The 13,677-nt window shown below is 45.8% G+C and overlaps 1 protein-coding gene across 2 annotated transcripts in view; it reads left to right on the top strand.

Annotated features, from left to right (window-relative positions):
• Positions 1-274: 274 nt before the first annotated feature.
• Positions 275-13,677, top strand: part of PARP8 (poly(ADP-ribose) polymerase family member 8) — a 207,817-nt gene continuing 194,414 nt past the window's right edge. Inside the window, exons 1-2 of one of the 2 annotated variants that reach the window (XM_084833190.1) lie at positions 275-1,021; positions 1,949-2,003. In XM_084833190.1, the coding sequence (XP_084689316.1) occupies positions 931-1,021; positions 1,949-2,003 (146 nt within the window). In that variant the 5' untranslated portion in view covers positions 275-930. The remainder of the gene's footprint in view (positions 1,022-1,948; positions 2,004-13,677) is intronic. The other variant, XM_084833191.1, reaches the window with a different exon arrangement.

Consider the following 13,677-nt stretch of genomic DNA (forward strand, 5'->3'; position numbering starts at 1 on the left):
CACGTTTGTGAGCGCCCCCCGCCCCGCGGCCCCTCCGCCAGCGCAGCCATTGGCGGCCCCCCGGCGCTGGCCCTGCCCGGAGCCCGCCACCTCGGCAAGGTTCCCGGGGCAAGGAGCCGCCCGGAGGGAGCGCGCCGGCCGGGGCTGCTGGGCTGGAGCTCTCGTCCCGCTCGGTTTCCTCCGGCTCCGTCCCGGGGAGGGAAAGCAACAGTACGTGCGGCGGCGGCGGCGGCGGGCGGAGCGTCTGGACTGGGAGCGGCGGCGGCGGCGGCGAGGGGCGGGGTTTGCGGCTTGGCGTCGCTGCAGAAGTGTCGGCCTCTCGGGGAGCCGCCACTGCGTGCGCGTGTGTGGATGTTGTGTGCGTGCGTGTGTGGGAGAGCCTCGCTCGCTGCCTGGAGCCGCCGCCGCCGCCGCCGGGGCTTCTTCAGGGCTGTTCTCCGCCGCCGCCGCCGCCGCCGCTCCCTTCTTCTCCGCCTCTTGCCAGCGCTCTCCAGCCCAGCCGTGGCGGAGAGGGAAGCGGGGACGTGTGAAGCCGACGGTGCCGAGTCGGTGGGCTCTGCCTCGAATCTCCTGGGGGCTCCCCTTCGCCAGCCCGCCCGCCCGCGCCGTCAAGCATCCCCAACCCGCCCTCGACTTCTCGGATCTATTGTCAAGCCCGAAGGGAACTGTACGGCAACATCTGGGCGAGCGCATCTGGGCACGCAACACCGACCTTCCCCGGATTCCTCGGGGATAACAAGAAGGGAGAGCTTTTCTCGCTCTCTCTCTCTCTTTTTTTGCTAACCACCCAGCCTTCTTCGGAGGTTTCCATCTTTTAACTGCCTCTTAACACTGGCAGAGAAGGAAGGAAGGCAGCGATCGAGGGAGGGAGGGGGGTGGAAATCCGAAGGCTGCCTTTTTCCCCCCTTTCCTCCCCCAGGGATTTAGTTCATGGGGATGTGTTCAAGGCAAGAGAGGATTCAGAAGGATATTGACGTTGTGATCCAAAAGTGCAAGGCGGAAAAAGACTGCCTGTTTGCAGGTGAGTTTGCCAGCCCTTGCTCCAGGTCCAGGTCTCCCCTCATCCTTCCTTTGTAACAATCCCCCCACCCCACCCAAAATCAGCCAATTGCTTTGAGACGTTTTTGGGGTTTGCCCCCAAAGATGACATGTTGATCGGAGGATGGCTGTTCTCGTTTGGGGGATTTATTGTCTTATATTCGGCAAAACAGTGGTGTTCCTTGCTTCTTCTTTAAAAACAAACAGCTTTTAAGTAAGCCCCCCCCCATGACACACACACACACACACACCCCATATATGCTGTGTTTAGCACCTAAATGATGTGAGAGTTGCACCTCATGCTTTTCTCATTTACGTTGCATTTTGATATATATGGTAAATTCCACCCCCAGTCCCCATCAGTCTTCCATCTGATCCACAAATCCCCCTTCCTTTTTTGTTTTTTTCATCGTTGCCCAAATCATGTGCTTGGATCTGCCCATTATATTTGGTGTCCATCGGGAGCAGGCTTGGAGGGGGGTGGGTAAAAAAGAGATCCTTCCAAGGATGGGCACTTCACGATATTGTCCGATCTGCTTTTTGTGACCTGTATCCCCCTCCCCACCAGCCACTTCCCTCCTCAGTTCAAAGCCTCGATATTTTGCTTGTTGCTTTCCTGTGATCATTACTTGCAGTGTTTGATTTGCCTTCAGCAGCCTGGCTTGTCGCTGCCTGTTGCCTTCACTGACAATGGAAATTCCGTCCGTTGCCATAGCACCGAGGCACTTGTTGCAGGGAGGGGTGGACTGTGGGATGTTCCTGCTGTATTATTGTTATTATGTTTAAATTAATCCCTTTTCCCATATCCATGGCAGACTGTGGAGTGGCAGGGGCAGGTTAATAGAACAGGCATGACGGATGTAAGACAACAAACGTTCATCAATAGCAATACCATTCTTTTCTGTTTTAGATTTCAGATACGCAGATTCCACATTTACCTTCACCTACGTTGGGGGATCCAAAAGGTATGGCTATAAATTAAAGTAGCTTGATTTCCTTTGACTCTCTGTGGATGCCAAACCAGCCTGAATTCAGTAACTTAGGAATGTCACGTCCCCTTCCTTTGAAGATAGCATGGAGCTATTCATTGATGCCTTGAGGCGTCCTTTAGAAGAAATATTGGCCTGGAACAGGTGTTCTGTGGCATATTAGTTATCAGAGACTAATTGATCAAGAGTTTGCTTTGCCTTCACTTGTTCTTGTCTTGCTCTGATCTGCGGAGTTATTTTTGACAGATATAAAGGGGGAAGATAACCTGGACACGGAAAAAATGCTCTGGCTGCTGTGGGTGTAACACAGAGCACAAGCAGAATGGACAGTGTTTCTGTCCATATCAATGTAAAGCACAATGTAAAAATGGGACTGCAATACGTGAACACCATTTGCAGTTTTCCACGTTAATGCTGAAGATAATTGAAATAAAAATGTCAATAAAGTTTATGGTGCACATAACTATTGCTTCCATAACAACCAAACATCGAACCAATTACATCTGACACACTTTTAAGTTATTCACAGTCCTGGATGTTGTGTTGGCTACAGAAAACTTCACATGATTGAATACATCTTTGTTCATCATTATTTTTTTAAAAAATATGTCTACAACAGCTATGCAGTTTTTAAAAATTGCAGCGCATAATCACCACTATTAACTGGCAATATCACTTGGACTGAAGGCCAAGGGGCTTTCAAAGTAAAAACGGTTGCCATTTGTTTAGATTAAATTGCTTTTTTGTTATGTTACTTTGACTAAGCTAGAATTAAACCAAATGTCAAGACGAAGTGTTCAGCTTTGCTTTGAAATGAGAACAGAGCTTGGTGATAGTTTCAACGGTTTGTATCTGTTTTATGAATTTGTTTTAGGGTGCAATCCTATGGGCCGCTAGACAGTGGATGGACGGCCATAGGATTGTTTGGTTTTCAGGAACCGACCTCGGAGCCCATGCTCCGAGGTTGGATCCTGGAAGACTGCCTCCTCACCCCCTCCCCCACCACTTCATAGGCAGTGTGGATCATCCCTGGGCTCTGCGCTTGGAAGAGCAATGTGGAGCAGGGCAAAAGGGGGCATTCCTGGGGTGGGGAATGCGGAAGTGCCGATACTGTGCTTCATATGTGTTGTCCGGCCTCTTCCCCCCCTACCCCTATCCGAAGTCCCATGGCTAGACAGCCAAAATTGGCCATCTAGCCATGAATGCAGGGTGGCCTGTGCGCAGAGGAGAAGATCCCCTCTGTGCTCTGCCTGCCTTGCATTGGATAGGCAGTTGCCTCTGAATTTGGAGGCAGCCTCTTGTCCTGATAGGATTGCTCCCTTAATCTGGGTGGAAGTGGTGGGAGGACATTGTAGTTTCATGAGAGTGAGATTTCAGGAGACTGTTCCCCCCCACACACAAAATTTCACCCTCCCACAGCTGCTTTCCCACCCATGAGTGAAAGACTCATGGACATGGTACCTTTTCCTATGCAATTGGAAAAGGAGCTGGGAAGTGGCCCAGGGGGGAAAAGTTAAGCACCCCCTCCCTCAGCTGCTCTGATCTGATTTGCAGACTCCATACTTGCATTTACCGTTTTTTAAATAGTCATCAAGAGACTGATTATATATTTCTCAACATCACCTCCACTTTGGCCCTGTGGCCCATATCTTTCGGATTGATCTGTATTTATGCATTTGTAGATAACTAGCTTTTTCCATAGCCCATTCCTATGTGAGTTAAGACATAAATCCATTGATACTTTTTTTTTCTGATGAGCTTAAGCTGATCCACCTAATTCTGCATAGGATGAGGCTGCTAGTGAGAACTCTGTGCATATGTTCTTTTCAACTTCATATTTAGGGTTGCAGTTTAGTTTGTGTCTAGCCTCTGAGTTAGTAGTTAAGCTTGTTGCTAAACATTAAGGGAACTCTGCTGGATCTGAAGCCTAGATGTGGTTAAATAGTGGTTAAGCTAAATTGTTTGAGATATAAGACAATATGCACCTTGACTCTAAATGCACGAACACCACAATCTGACTTCCTGCCGGATCCTGCAGCTGTTGTGTGAATAGCTGGAGTCGTGTTGTGATAGCTGTTATGGCATCTTGTGTGAGGCAAGCAGGGCAGAGATAGAAAGCTCCATGCCATTTGTTTCCTGCAGCTCAGTCACTGGCCTTCGGAGTTGTAGGTTCACTTCACAGGACTTAGGATAGCATACCAGAGGAGGGAAAAAGGAGACAACTTTTCTGTGATTTGTCTATATTGCATAAAGCAGGGGTGGGGAACCTCAAATACCTCCAGATATTGTTGGACTCCAGCTCCCATAATCTCTGACCATTGGACATACTCTCTGGGGTTGATGGGAGTTGGAGTCCAACAACATCTGGAAGGCCTCCAGTTTTTCGCCCCTGGCATAAGGGCTACCGCACTTTACAGAGACAGAGGCGCTGAATGCTTTTGCTGCTTTGGTACAGGGGTTGCAACCAGCTTCTGGCACTGGTCCACAGCAACGGGATCTCTCCCTTTCTCCCTCTCTCTGCTTTTGAGCAAAATAAACCCAGCAAAATGTGTGGATCAAAGTATATCCCCAGCTTTCTTCCCAAGGATTTCCTGGTGTGCTCTGCATGGGGCTATCTTGTTTCATTTTCATGACAATCCTACAATGTAGGTTAGGCAGAGGTCTGACTCACAGTTGCATATTCATCACTTGGTGACTACAGCGATGAGGTTCATGTTGGGATACCCCAGTGCAGATTAATCACTATAAATGAAATGGTCATGTCCTTTAATGGCAACTCAGATACAACACTTTGGAGTCGGTTTGCATGTTCTGTTGTGAGTGTACCAAGTGCTGAGTAATGAAAGGATGAGACATCAAGCAGTGTACCTGCCTGTGTCAACTGGCCTTGAGGGACTGAGACTTTCCCAGATTCACCTCTTGAGCTTTGGCGATGGATTTGAGCTTGGATTTCCATATGCAAACCCAAGACTTTAGCCACTTTATCACTACGGGACATAAGAGCCCTGCTGGATCAGACCAAAGGTCCATTTAATCTGGCATCTGCTTCTCACAGTGGCTAAACAGATGTATATTATTCATTGGTTCTATTGATGTAAAATTGTATAAAGCCCTCAAAGTGGCATGCAACAAAACAATAAAAATGCACCCAAATTCAATTAAAAAAATACAACCCCCCCCCCCAAGCCAACTGTGTTTAGACAACATTTTGACAGGATCTGCAATGAAATTAAGCATCCTTATCAAAGCCATACAAATCAGGGAAGTAACAATGAGCCAGTATTGAAGGCATATTGAAATAAAATGGTCAGAAACTTAATAAGGGAGAGGCAAGAAGTTCTTCCTGGAGCCGGAGTTCCATAGTTCAGGGGCTGCAACTAACAAGGCCCTGTGTTCCTGCCCACCATGGTTCTGGTGGTGGTGGGACATGGAGCAGGGCCTCTCCTGAAGACATCAGTGGGTGGCCAAGAACATGTGGTCCTTCAACTACCCAGGTTCCATATTATTTAGGGCTTCAAAGCACTTGTGGGCCTTAGGGAAGCGAAACGGTCAGGGCATATGGGCAGCAGACCTCTCCATGGTTTCCCCCCAGCAACTGGCATTCAAATATACACTGTCCCTCAAGGCTCTATTGAGCTTTCTTGGCTGGCCTCCAGCCCTCTCCTTCTAAATGATACGGCAGTTTTAAGTTGTGGGACTGTCTCTGCGCCACCCAGGAACATGGGGTAGTATCCAACTATGCCATTTTGTTAGTGCAAATCACGTTGTGCTAGCAGAAATTAGGTTCTGAACTAAGAGATGAGAGAAGGATACAACTAAAGTTACGTTTGTGCAAGCATGGTTGTGCAGGTGGTTTTGCATTATGCTTGTGTAATGTGTTGCGCTACCCATTGTGCATTATGCCTGTGCAACCCATTGTGCAACCCACCCGTTGTGCAAAGCATTGTGAAACGCATTGAGTAACTACTTTGCAGCCATTGTATAACTGGTTGTGCAAGTGTATGTCAAGGGCTCCTTGGAGGCCTCTCTCAGTTTAATCCAGTAGCCAAGTCCAGACACAGACAAAAGGATTCCTTTCAAAGCTTTATTCTTCTTTTACAACTTAATACTTCTACAGGTAGCAACTAGATCTGAGCAGCAGAGTACCTATGCCCTAAGTTGGAACAGTTGGTCCCCGTTTGAAAGGGAATTACTGGCAGACTCCTGAACTTAAGGGCTAGGGAGAGTCCCTCTCCTTTTCCCTTGGATCCTCGGGGCGCAGCTGTTGTTTGAGCGCCAACCGGGCACTACGCCTCCTTTCCGCGCCCTCCATCTGGCGCCGCTCTCTGCGTCTGTGCCGCGCATCCACCAAGTCTCCTATCTGTGCTCGGTCACTCCCTGGACTGCTTTCTAATCTAGGAATGCTGGTGGGAGGAATCTCCGTCAGCTGCGGGCCCTGGGAAAGAGGAGCACGCTTCTCTCCCAGGAGCAACTGCTCTTCCTTCGAATCAGAACTACTCTGGGATTCTATGGGCTCAGTGTCCACCCTGACAGTGTAATGGGCAATTGCTTGCACAATAGAAAGTTTCAGTGGTGCAGTGACATAGTTGGATACTACCCCAGGAGGCTATCTTATTCCACCTGAGACTATTTATCCACCCAGCCCAGTACTCTCATTGGCAGCAGCTCTCCAGGGCCTCAGGTAAAGAGCCCTTCCCATCACCTGCTGCCTGATGCTTTTACCTGGACACTCACTTCTGAATACAGCTGCTCCCCAACCACATGCACAGTTCAGCAGGAGCAAATCGCATTGCAACCAGAGGGCCATTGAGGACTGTGACCTAAGTAACCATTTTGGCCTCCTGTTTTCACAACAGTTTGTTTTCCATAGGAGACTTCACCCATTCAAAAGCCATGACCATGAATTAAATCACAATTGCATAAGGCCATTTCTGTTTGTCCTGTGTTGGGAAGAGCTAGTGTGGTGTAGTGGTTAGGGTGCTGGACTGGGACTCAGGAGATCCAGTTTCTAAACCCCACTTGGCCATGAAGCTCACTGGGTGACTTTGGGCCAGTCACTGACTCTCAGCCCAACCTACCTCACAGGGTTGTTGTTGTGAGGATAAAATGGAGAGGAAGAAGACTGTACAAGCTACCTTGGGTTCCTCGCAACAGAAAAAAGGCAGGATATAAATGTAAATCATAATAATAGTAATGATGACAACAACACCATGTTTGCGACCAGCAAATATTTTGTGTGTTGTGGTTGTATGGCCATTTTTGTGGGTTATATTTATTGTTCATTCCCCTTGGATGAAGGGTGGTTTATACATATCCAAATAAATAAAGCATAAGTAACTGGCAATCAAACTTGAGCACGCTCCGGGAGAGAGCGCAGGACAGGAAGGCCTGGCGTGCTACGGTCCATGGGGTCTCGAAGAGTCGGACACGACTGAACGACTGAACAACAACAAACTGGCAATCAATATTTATACATAGCAAAATTGATTTAATAGGATGTTATTACCATCAGTGCAGGGGTGGCAAATGTGGTCCCTTGCTGTGCCCCCAAATTACCAAAACTCCCAAACCAAACACCTTTACAAACACAACACTGTGGCTATAGAGTGCTAGAAAGGTCAAATAATACAGTGCCGACAATACTGGGCTAGATGGACTAATAGTCTGGCTTGGTATAAGGCAGCTTCTTATGTTTTAATGGGTTTCTGCCTTAAGCATGCTTAACAGTGCAATCCTAAGCTTCTTTACTCAGAAGTAAGTCCCATTGAGTTCAATAGGACTTACTCTCTTGTAAGTTTGTTTTGGAAGGCCACTTATAACTGCAGTGCTATGCAATGGGGGAGTAAGCCTCATTGAAATCAAAGGCATTAACTTTTGAGTAGACATGCATAGGGTTGCTCTGCACATCTGTCATGATGTGTGCTTAAATCAATGAGCTTGACGTGCTTACCTTTGTTTCGGATTGTGGCTGAGTTTGTTTATGTGTATACAGATGTGGTGCACGTGTCCACTAAGGTTATAAATGTGTATTTAGTGGAAATGAAACTAGCTTTGAAAATGCTTTCAGATTTCATATGGTATTAGAATTATACATTAGGAAGTTTAACCCCGTAGCTTGAGTCTCTTAGCTTCGAGCAAGAAACAGATTCGTGCAGCCTTTACAATTAAATTCCATAACTAGAGAAGTTAATGCATTTGCCTTCTCATCAGTGCTTTTAAGATGCTCTGTACAAACAATCAATAGCTTAAGGCTGGGGCTTGCTGACCTTTTCTGCGTTGTGTGGTTTATTGTGAAAACCCTTGCAAAAGTCTTAAAGCACAGATGAATCCTGGTGATTTGGTTTGCTTATGATTATTACTTTTTAGATACATAACATTAAAAGGTGGCTCGTAACGATGATGGTTATGAACCAGAATCTCATTCCTTGTACCAGTAATGGGTAAGGAGCCTCGTTCATCAAATCAGGGCAGAACTCTGGACTGGTTCACACAGTGAAATGATGATAATGCCTAACATTTATATTAGTGCTGGGCCCAAAATTTTGACTCTTCTATTTTTGGTATTTCGTGGGGTAGGGGTAGGGTTAAATAAAATAAAAACTCTGAAGAGGCTGGAAGGGGCGAGAATTTTGGAGAATTTTCTCCTGTGAAGGGGGACAGGGTTTCCACATACCTTTTAAAATGTAGGCAATTCTTGAGTGGTCTTCTTTCTATTTTTTTTTAAAAAAACACACACCCTGCACTTGTAGGAGCCCAGGCCTTTTCTCCAGTTCAACAGTTCTTTCTGAACCCCCAGGAGACCATGTGACCTTGCCCTCTCCAATAAGCATTTAGGAAGAACTCCCAGCTGGAGAAGAGTCCTGGGCTCCTGGAAGTGCAGGAGGTGTTTTTTTTAGAAAAATAAAAAATAGAAAAATGACCGCTCAAGAATCACATACCTACACTTAACAAAGGTATGTGAAAACCCTGTCCCCCTCCCCAAGGAGAAAATTCTGTGAAATTCTCTCCCTCCCTGCAAAAGAGGCAGGAAAAACAATGCCTCTTTCGCAGGGAGATAAAAAGTTCCCAAAAATAGGGGGCAGGGTTCGGCACAGCATTAATTTATATAGCACTTTGTGAGCATGTCCCATATCTCTGTGCCCTTCATATTTATTAGCAACACTTACAACACTGTTGCAAATGAGATCCGATTATCATCCCCATATTACAGATGTGAGACTGAGTCCAAGAGAGACTGGCTTGGCTAAGGCTGTGTCATGAATTCTTGGCTGAGATGAGACTTGAACAGGGAACTTTCCTGCTTCCATTCTTAAGCCAATCATTATACCGCAATTGCACCAGCTCCTTGGTATTGTTTTCCCCCTGCCCCACCTGAGCAGTTCCCAATCATGTATTTTGCACAGGCAAACCTAATGTGTGAACTGGGCGATGGCAGATAAATGCCAGTAGCAATTTCTGTGACTGAAGCGGCTGGAAATGGTGCAGCAGCAATCATGACAATGTCAGCAGCCATCTCTGTTGTTGCCCAGTTTACTCCTTATGCCTGTCCATGGAAGATCGGGACTGCTTGCCTTCAGGAAAGAAAAAAAAAACTGGGTGCATGAACCTGAGCCCAATGAACCAATGTTGCTACCACATCCACTGGTCTCTTGAAGTAAACTGTAGTGGCCTGCACAGCAGGCAGTCATTCCCAACTACACCCTTCCTCTTCGCATTGCTGCAGATGCTGGCTCCTTTTAACCCTCTCCACACCAGGGTGCACCATTGTTTCATGGAGGAATGGGCAGGGATCACCATTCGGTGGCAGCACCTTCTTCAATGGAGCACACAAAAGGCAGAACTGAAAGAGTAGGCCACATATTTGAGTAAGAGCTGTGGTCAGCATGAGCCAATTCTGCTGTGGAAAACTGGAGTGATGATTTCATAGTTTTGCTACTGTTTATAATGGCGTATAATCCCCAGAAGATGGACAATAATCATAGAATAGTAGTGTTGGAAGGGGCCTACAAGACCATCGAGTCCAGTCCCCTGCTGAATGTAGGAATCCAAGTCAAAGCATCCCTGACAGATGGCTGTCCAGCTTCATCTTGAATGCCTCCAGTGTGGGAGAGCCCACCGCCTCCCTAGGTAACTGGTTCCTTTGTCTTATTGCTCTAACAGTCAGGAAGTTTTTCCTGATGTTCAGCCGGAATCTCGCTTCCTGTAACTTGAGCCCATGATTCCGTGTCCTGTACTCTGGGATGATCGAGAGGAAAGAGATCCTGGCCTTCCTCTCTGTGACAGCCTTTCAAGTACTTGAAGAGCACTATCCTATCTCCCCTCAGTCTTCTCTTCTCAAAACTAAACATGTCCAGTTCTTTCAGTCCCTCCTCCTAGGGCTTTGTTTCCAGTCCCCTGATCATCTTCGTTGCCCTCCTCTGAATCCGCTCAAGTCAGGAAGTTTTTCCTGATGTTCAGCTGGAATCTGGCTTACATTATCATTGCGGTGATACAGGCTTTACTAGCTGGTACATGAGAGTAAGGCTGCAATCCCTCTGTGCATTTATTTGGGGGTAAGACTTGTTGAACACAATTACCCGGTTCACATGATCACTGCCCACTGCAGCTTGTTTAAACCGTGGTGAGCCACGTTGCGTGCTGGGCAATTTTTGAATATTCAAGCCACAGCTTGTCATGTTGCCCAATCCTTGTCATGTTGCCCAATCCTGAGTGTTAAACAACTCTTGCACAACCCATGCCAAAATGGTTGCTAGCACACACTGCATCTCACTTTAGCTTAAATAAACTGTGGTGGGCTGTTCGATTGGGCAAACCAGCCCTAGAAGGACTTACTTTTGAGTAAACATGCATAGGAGTGGTGTTGGACAGCTGTAATCCTTGTTTGGGATTAAGCTCCATCAGACTTGATTTGGTTTACTTCCAATTAAAGTGCATAGGATCATGCCGTTAGTAGTACTTCGGCAGTATTAACAGCTGACAGAATATCGCAGTTGACAGGATTAAGCTATTCTGGTGCAGGCATGGATGGATCTGTCAATCTTGGTCTTGCCAAAATTGTTGGATTTCTAAGGGCAAGCTCATCTCATCCTGGTAGTGCATTCCCTTGCTATTTATTTATCTATACGACATCCATTCAAAATTGTATGCTTGTAATTCCCAAGTACTTTATATTGCCGAAATGCAGTTCTGTGCTTCCTTTTTTGGGGAAATATATGGATTTTTTGTGCATTTTCCCTGAAGTGAGCTGCTTAGGAAAGCTCACAGTAATGTGGATTTCCTTAGGCAATTTTTGTATGGCTTGCACCAGGAGGTGCAAATATGGTAAATTATTATTATTATTATTATTATTATTATTATTTTAAAGACCAAGCTGTAAATTTGGTCCTGTTTAACCTCAGAACCTGCACCAAATGGGTCCGAAGCACCCCAGTGGGTAACCAGGCTAATCCCAACACATAAACATCACCACAGAACATCACTACAGACAAGATTGTAACTTGAAACCATATTTATAGCTTTATTGCTGAAAATTCAGGAGAAATACAAAACAAAGAAAATAGCATGGTGGTTATATGAGCATTAGAAATTCTCTCCCCAATTACAAGGAAAGAGAATGCAACAAAAACAGAAGATAAATCAAAAGAATTGCAATTGCCAAAGCTGGTACTATGAACTTGGCCAATAAGATAATGGCTTGAGCTTCTAACATTGTTATGACTCCTCTTTCCAGCTTACTCCTGTTTACTACTTGCAGTTCAAAGCTAAACGAAAACAATTCAACCTGTGTGTTAACCTGCCCGTGGCCTCCTCCTGCTTCTTAATTGAATACAAAACTTATGCTGAAGCATTACTAAGTTCCTCTAGGTGTAGGAAGAGTAGAGGAAGGAGTTGGAATGAACAGAAAACTCAAGACTTGGGAATAATTCCAGTTATCACCTCTGAAGATGGGATTCCAAAACCCCTCCTCAGATATATCCTCCAAGTCTCAAACTCAGAAAACACCCCAAGTCCCAAACCCAGAAATCATTCTAAGTCCCAAACCCAGAAATCATTCCAAGTCCCAAAGTCTAAGAGTCTAAAGAGGTCCATAGTTACCTAAGTCCGTGGGTCTGGTGGCACGGCAGAAAGAGGGAAGTGGAGCAGCAGCAGCAGGAACAAAAAAACATCACCACCCTGAGCTCCCATTCCCTGGGCCTTTATACTCCTGCTCTGGTCAAAGGTGGGGCCCAAGGAGCAATGAGACAATCAGCATCCAATAGAAAATGGGGTGCATGTGGCTAGAGCATTTTCTCACCAATCAGAAACAAGGTATCCCATCTATCTCCCATAATTTCATGTGTCTGGGGAACGTGTCTGGCACCATTACAAATGGGCTACTTGGGGTACAAGCAAATTTCTCACCTGCCGCTACTGTGGTGCTAATTGCGTGCGTTCATGTGTCCAAAAACATCATCAAATTGTGATTGTGGGGCTGAAAAACAAACTATCCAACATATAGTGACAGAGTGTCAAAACCGAGCCTACAGTGGAGACTTTGCTGATTTTCTGGCTGTGACAACTGAAGTAAAAAACTATATCTGTAACCTAGACATACGTTTGTAATATTCCTGTCTATATTTTATATTTTACATTTCGTATTTATTATGCTCTATGTTTTTATTGTAATGTGATGTAAATGTGCCATACGATAAATAAATAAATGTGTCCAGATCCCTTTACTGTGACAGTGTAACCCAAGTAATAAAGAAAGAGGGATATAGCAAGAGAATGGCTTCTTAAGCCAATTAGGGTAATGCACTACTGGACCAGGAAGAAGCCTTTTCCCCCTGAGCTAAAAAGCTTGGAATATTCTGCACTAGTCTTGGAGCTGCCTTGTATGCGATGCACGTGAGCAGAGTATGTTGAGGACTGATGTTGTCATTGCATGCAAATGTTGGGGATTGGATATGCATTGGTTACTTGTCTTGACCTTCTTTTATTGAAGCCTGCAGAAGTCTTTTTCCTGAAATATGTTATGCTGGCACAAGAAACTAGTGAGGAGTTACTGTGCTGGAGGAAAGTTGAAGTTGTGAATTGGAGTGCAATTTAAGGATGTCATATTTTAAGTTGCTGAATGACCTGCCACCTATTGGAAAAGAGTCTATAATGGGAAAGGGCCTTTTGAGTGGTGGCACCCTGACTGTGATATGTCCCTCCCAGAGATGCTCGCCTGATGCTGACATTGTTGTCCTTTTGGTATCAGTTGAAGATAGTTTTCGGGCACAATCCTATGTATGCTATGTATGAAAGAAGCCCTACAACTCCCAACATGGCTAGTGATGAGGAAAGATTACAAGGTCTGGGACTGTTTAGCTTAGAAAAGAGGTGAGCAAGGGAAGACATGATAGAAGTGTACAAAATTATGCATGGTGTGGAGAAAGTGGATAAGGATTCATTTTTCTCTCTCTCTCATCATACGAGAACTCTGGGTCATCCGTGAAGCCCATTGGTGGGAGATTCAGGACAAATAAAAGGAAGTACTTCTTCACAGAGCACATAGTTAAACTATGGAATTCACTTCCATAAGATGTAGTGATGGCCACCGATTTGGATGATTTTAAAAGGGGATTGGGCAAATTCATGGAAGATTAGGCTATTAATGGCCACTAGT

This window comes from Heloderma suspectum, chromosome 2, assembly GCF_057233095.1.
Source record: "Heloderma suspectum isolate Gila_16-S chromosome 2, 16-S_ref, whole genome shotgun sequence".
Lineage (NCBI taxonomy): Eukaryota > Metazoa > Chordata > Lepidosauria > Squamata > Helodermatidae > Heloderma > Heloderma suspectum.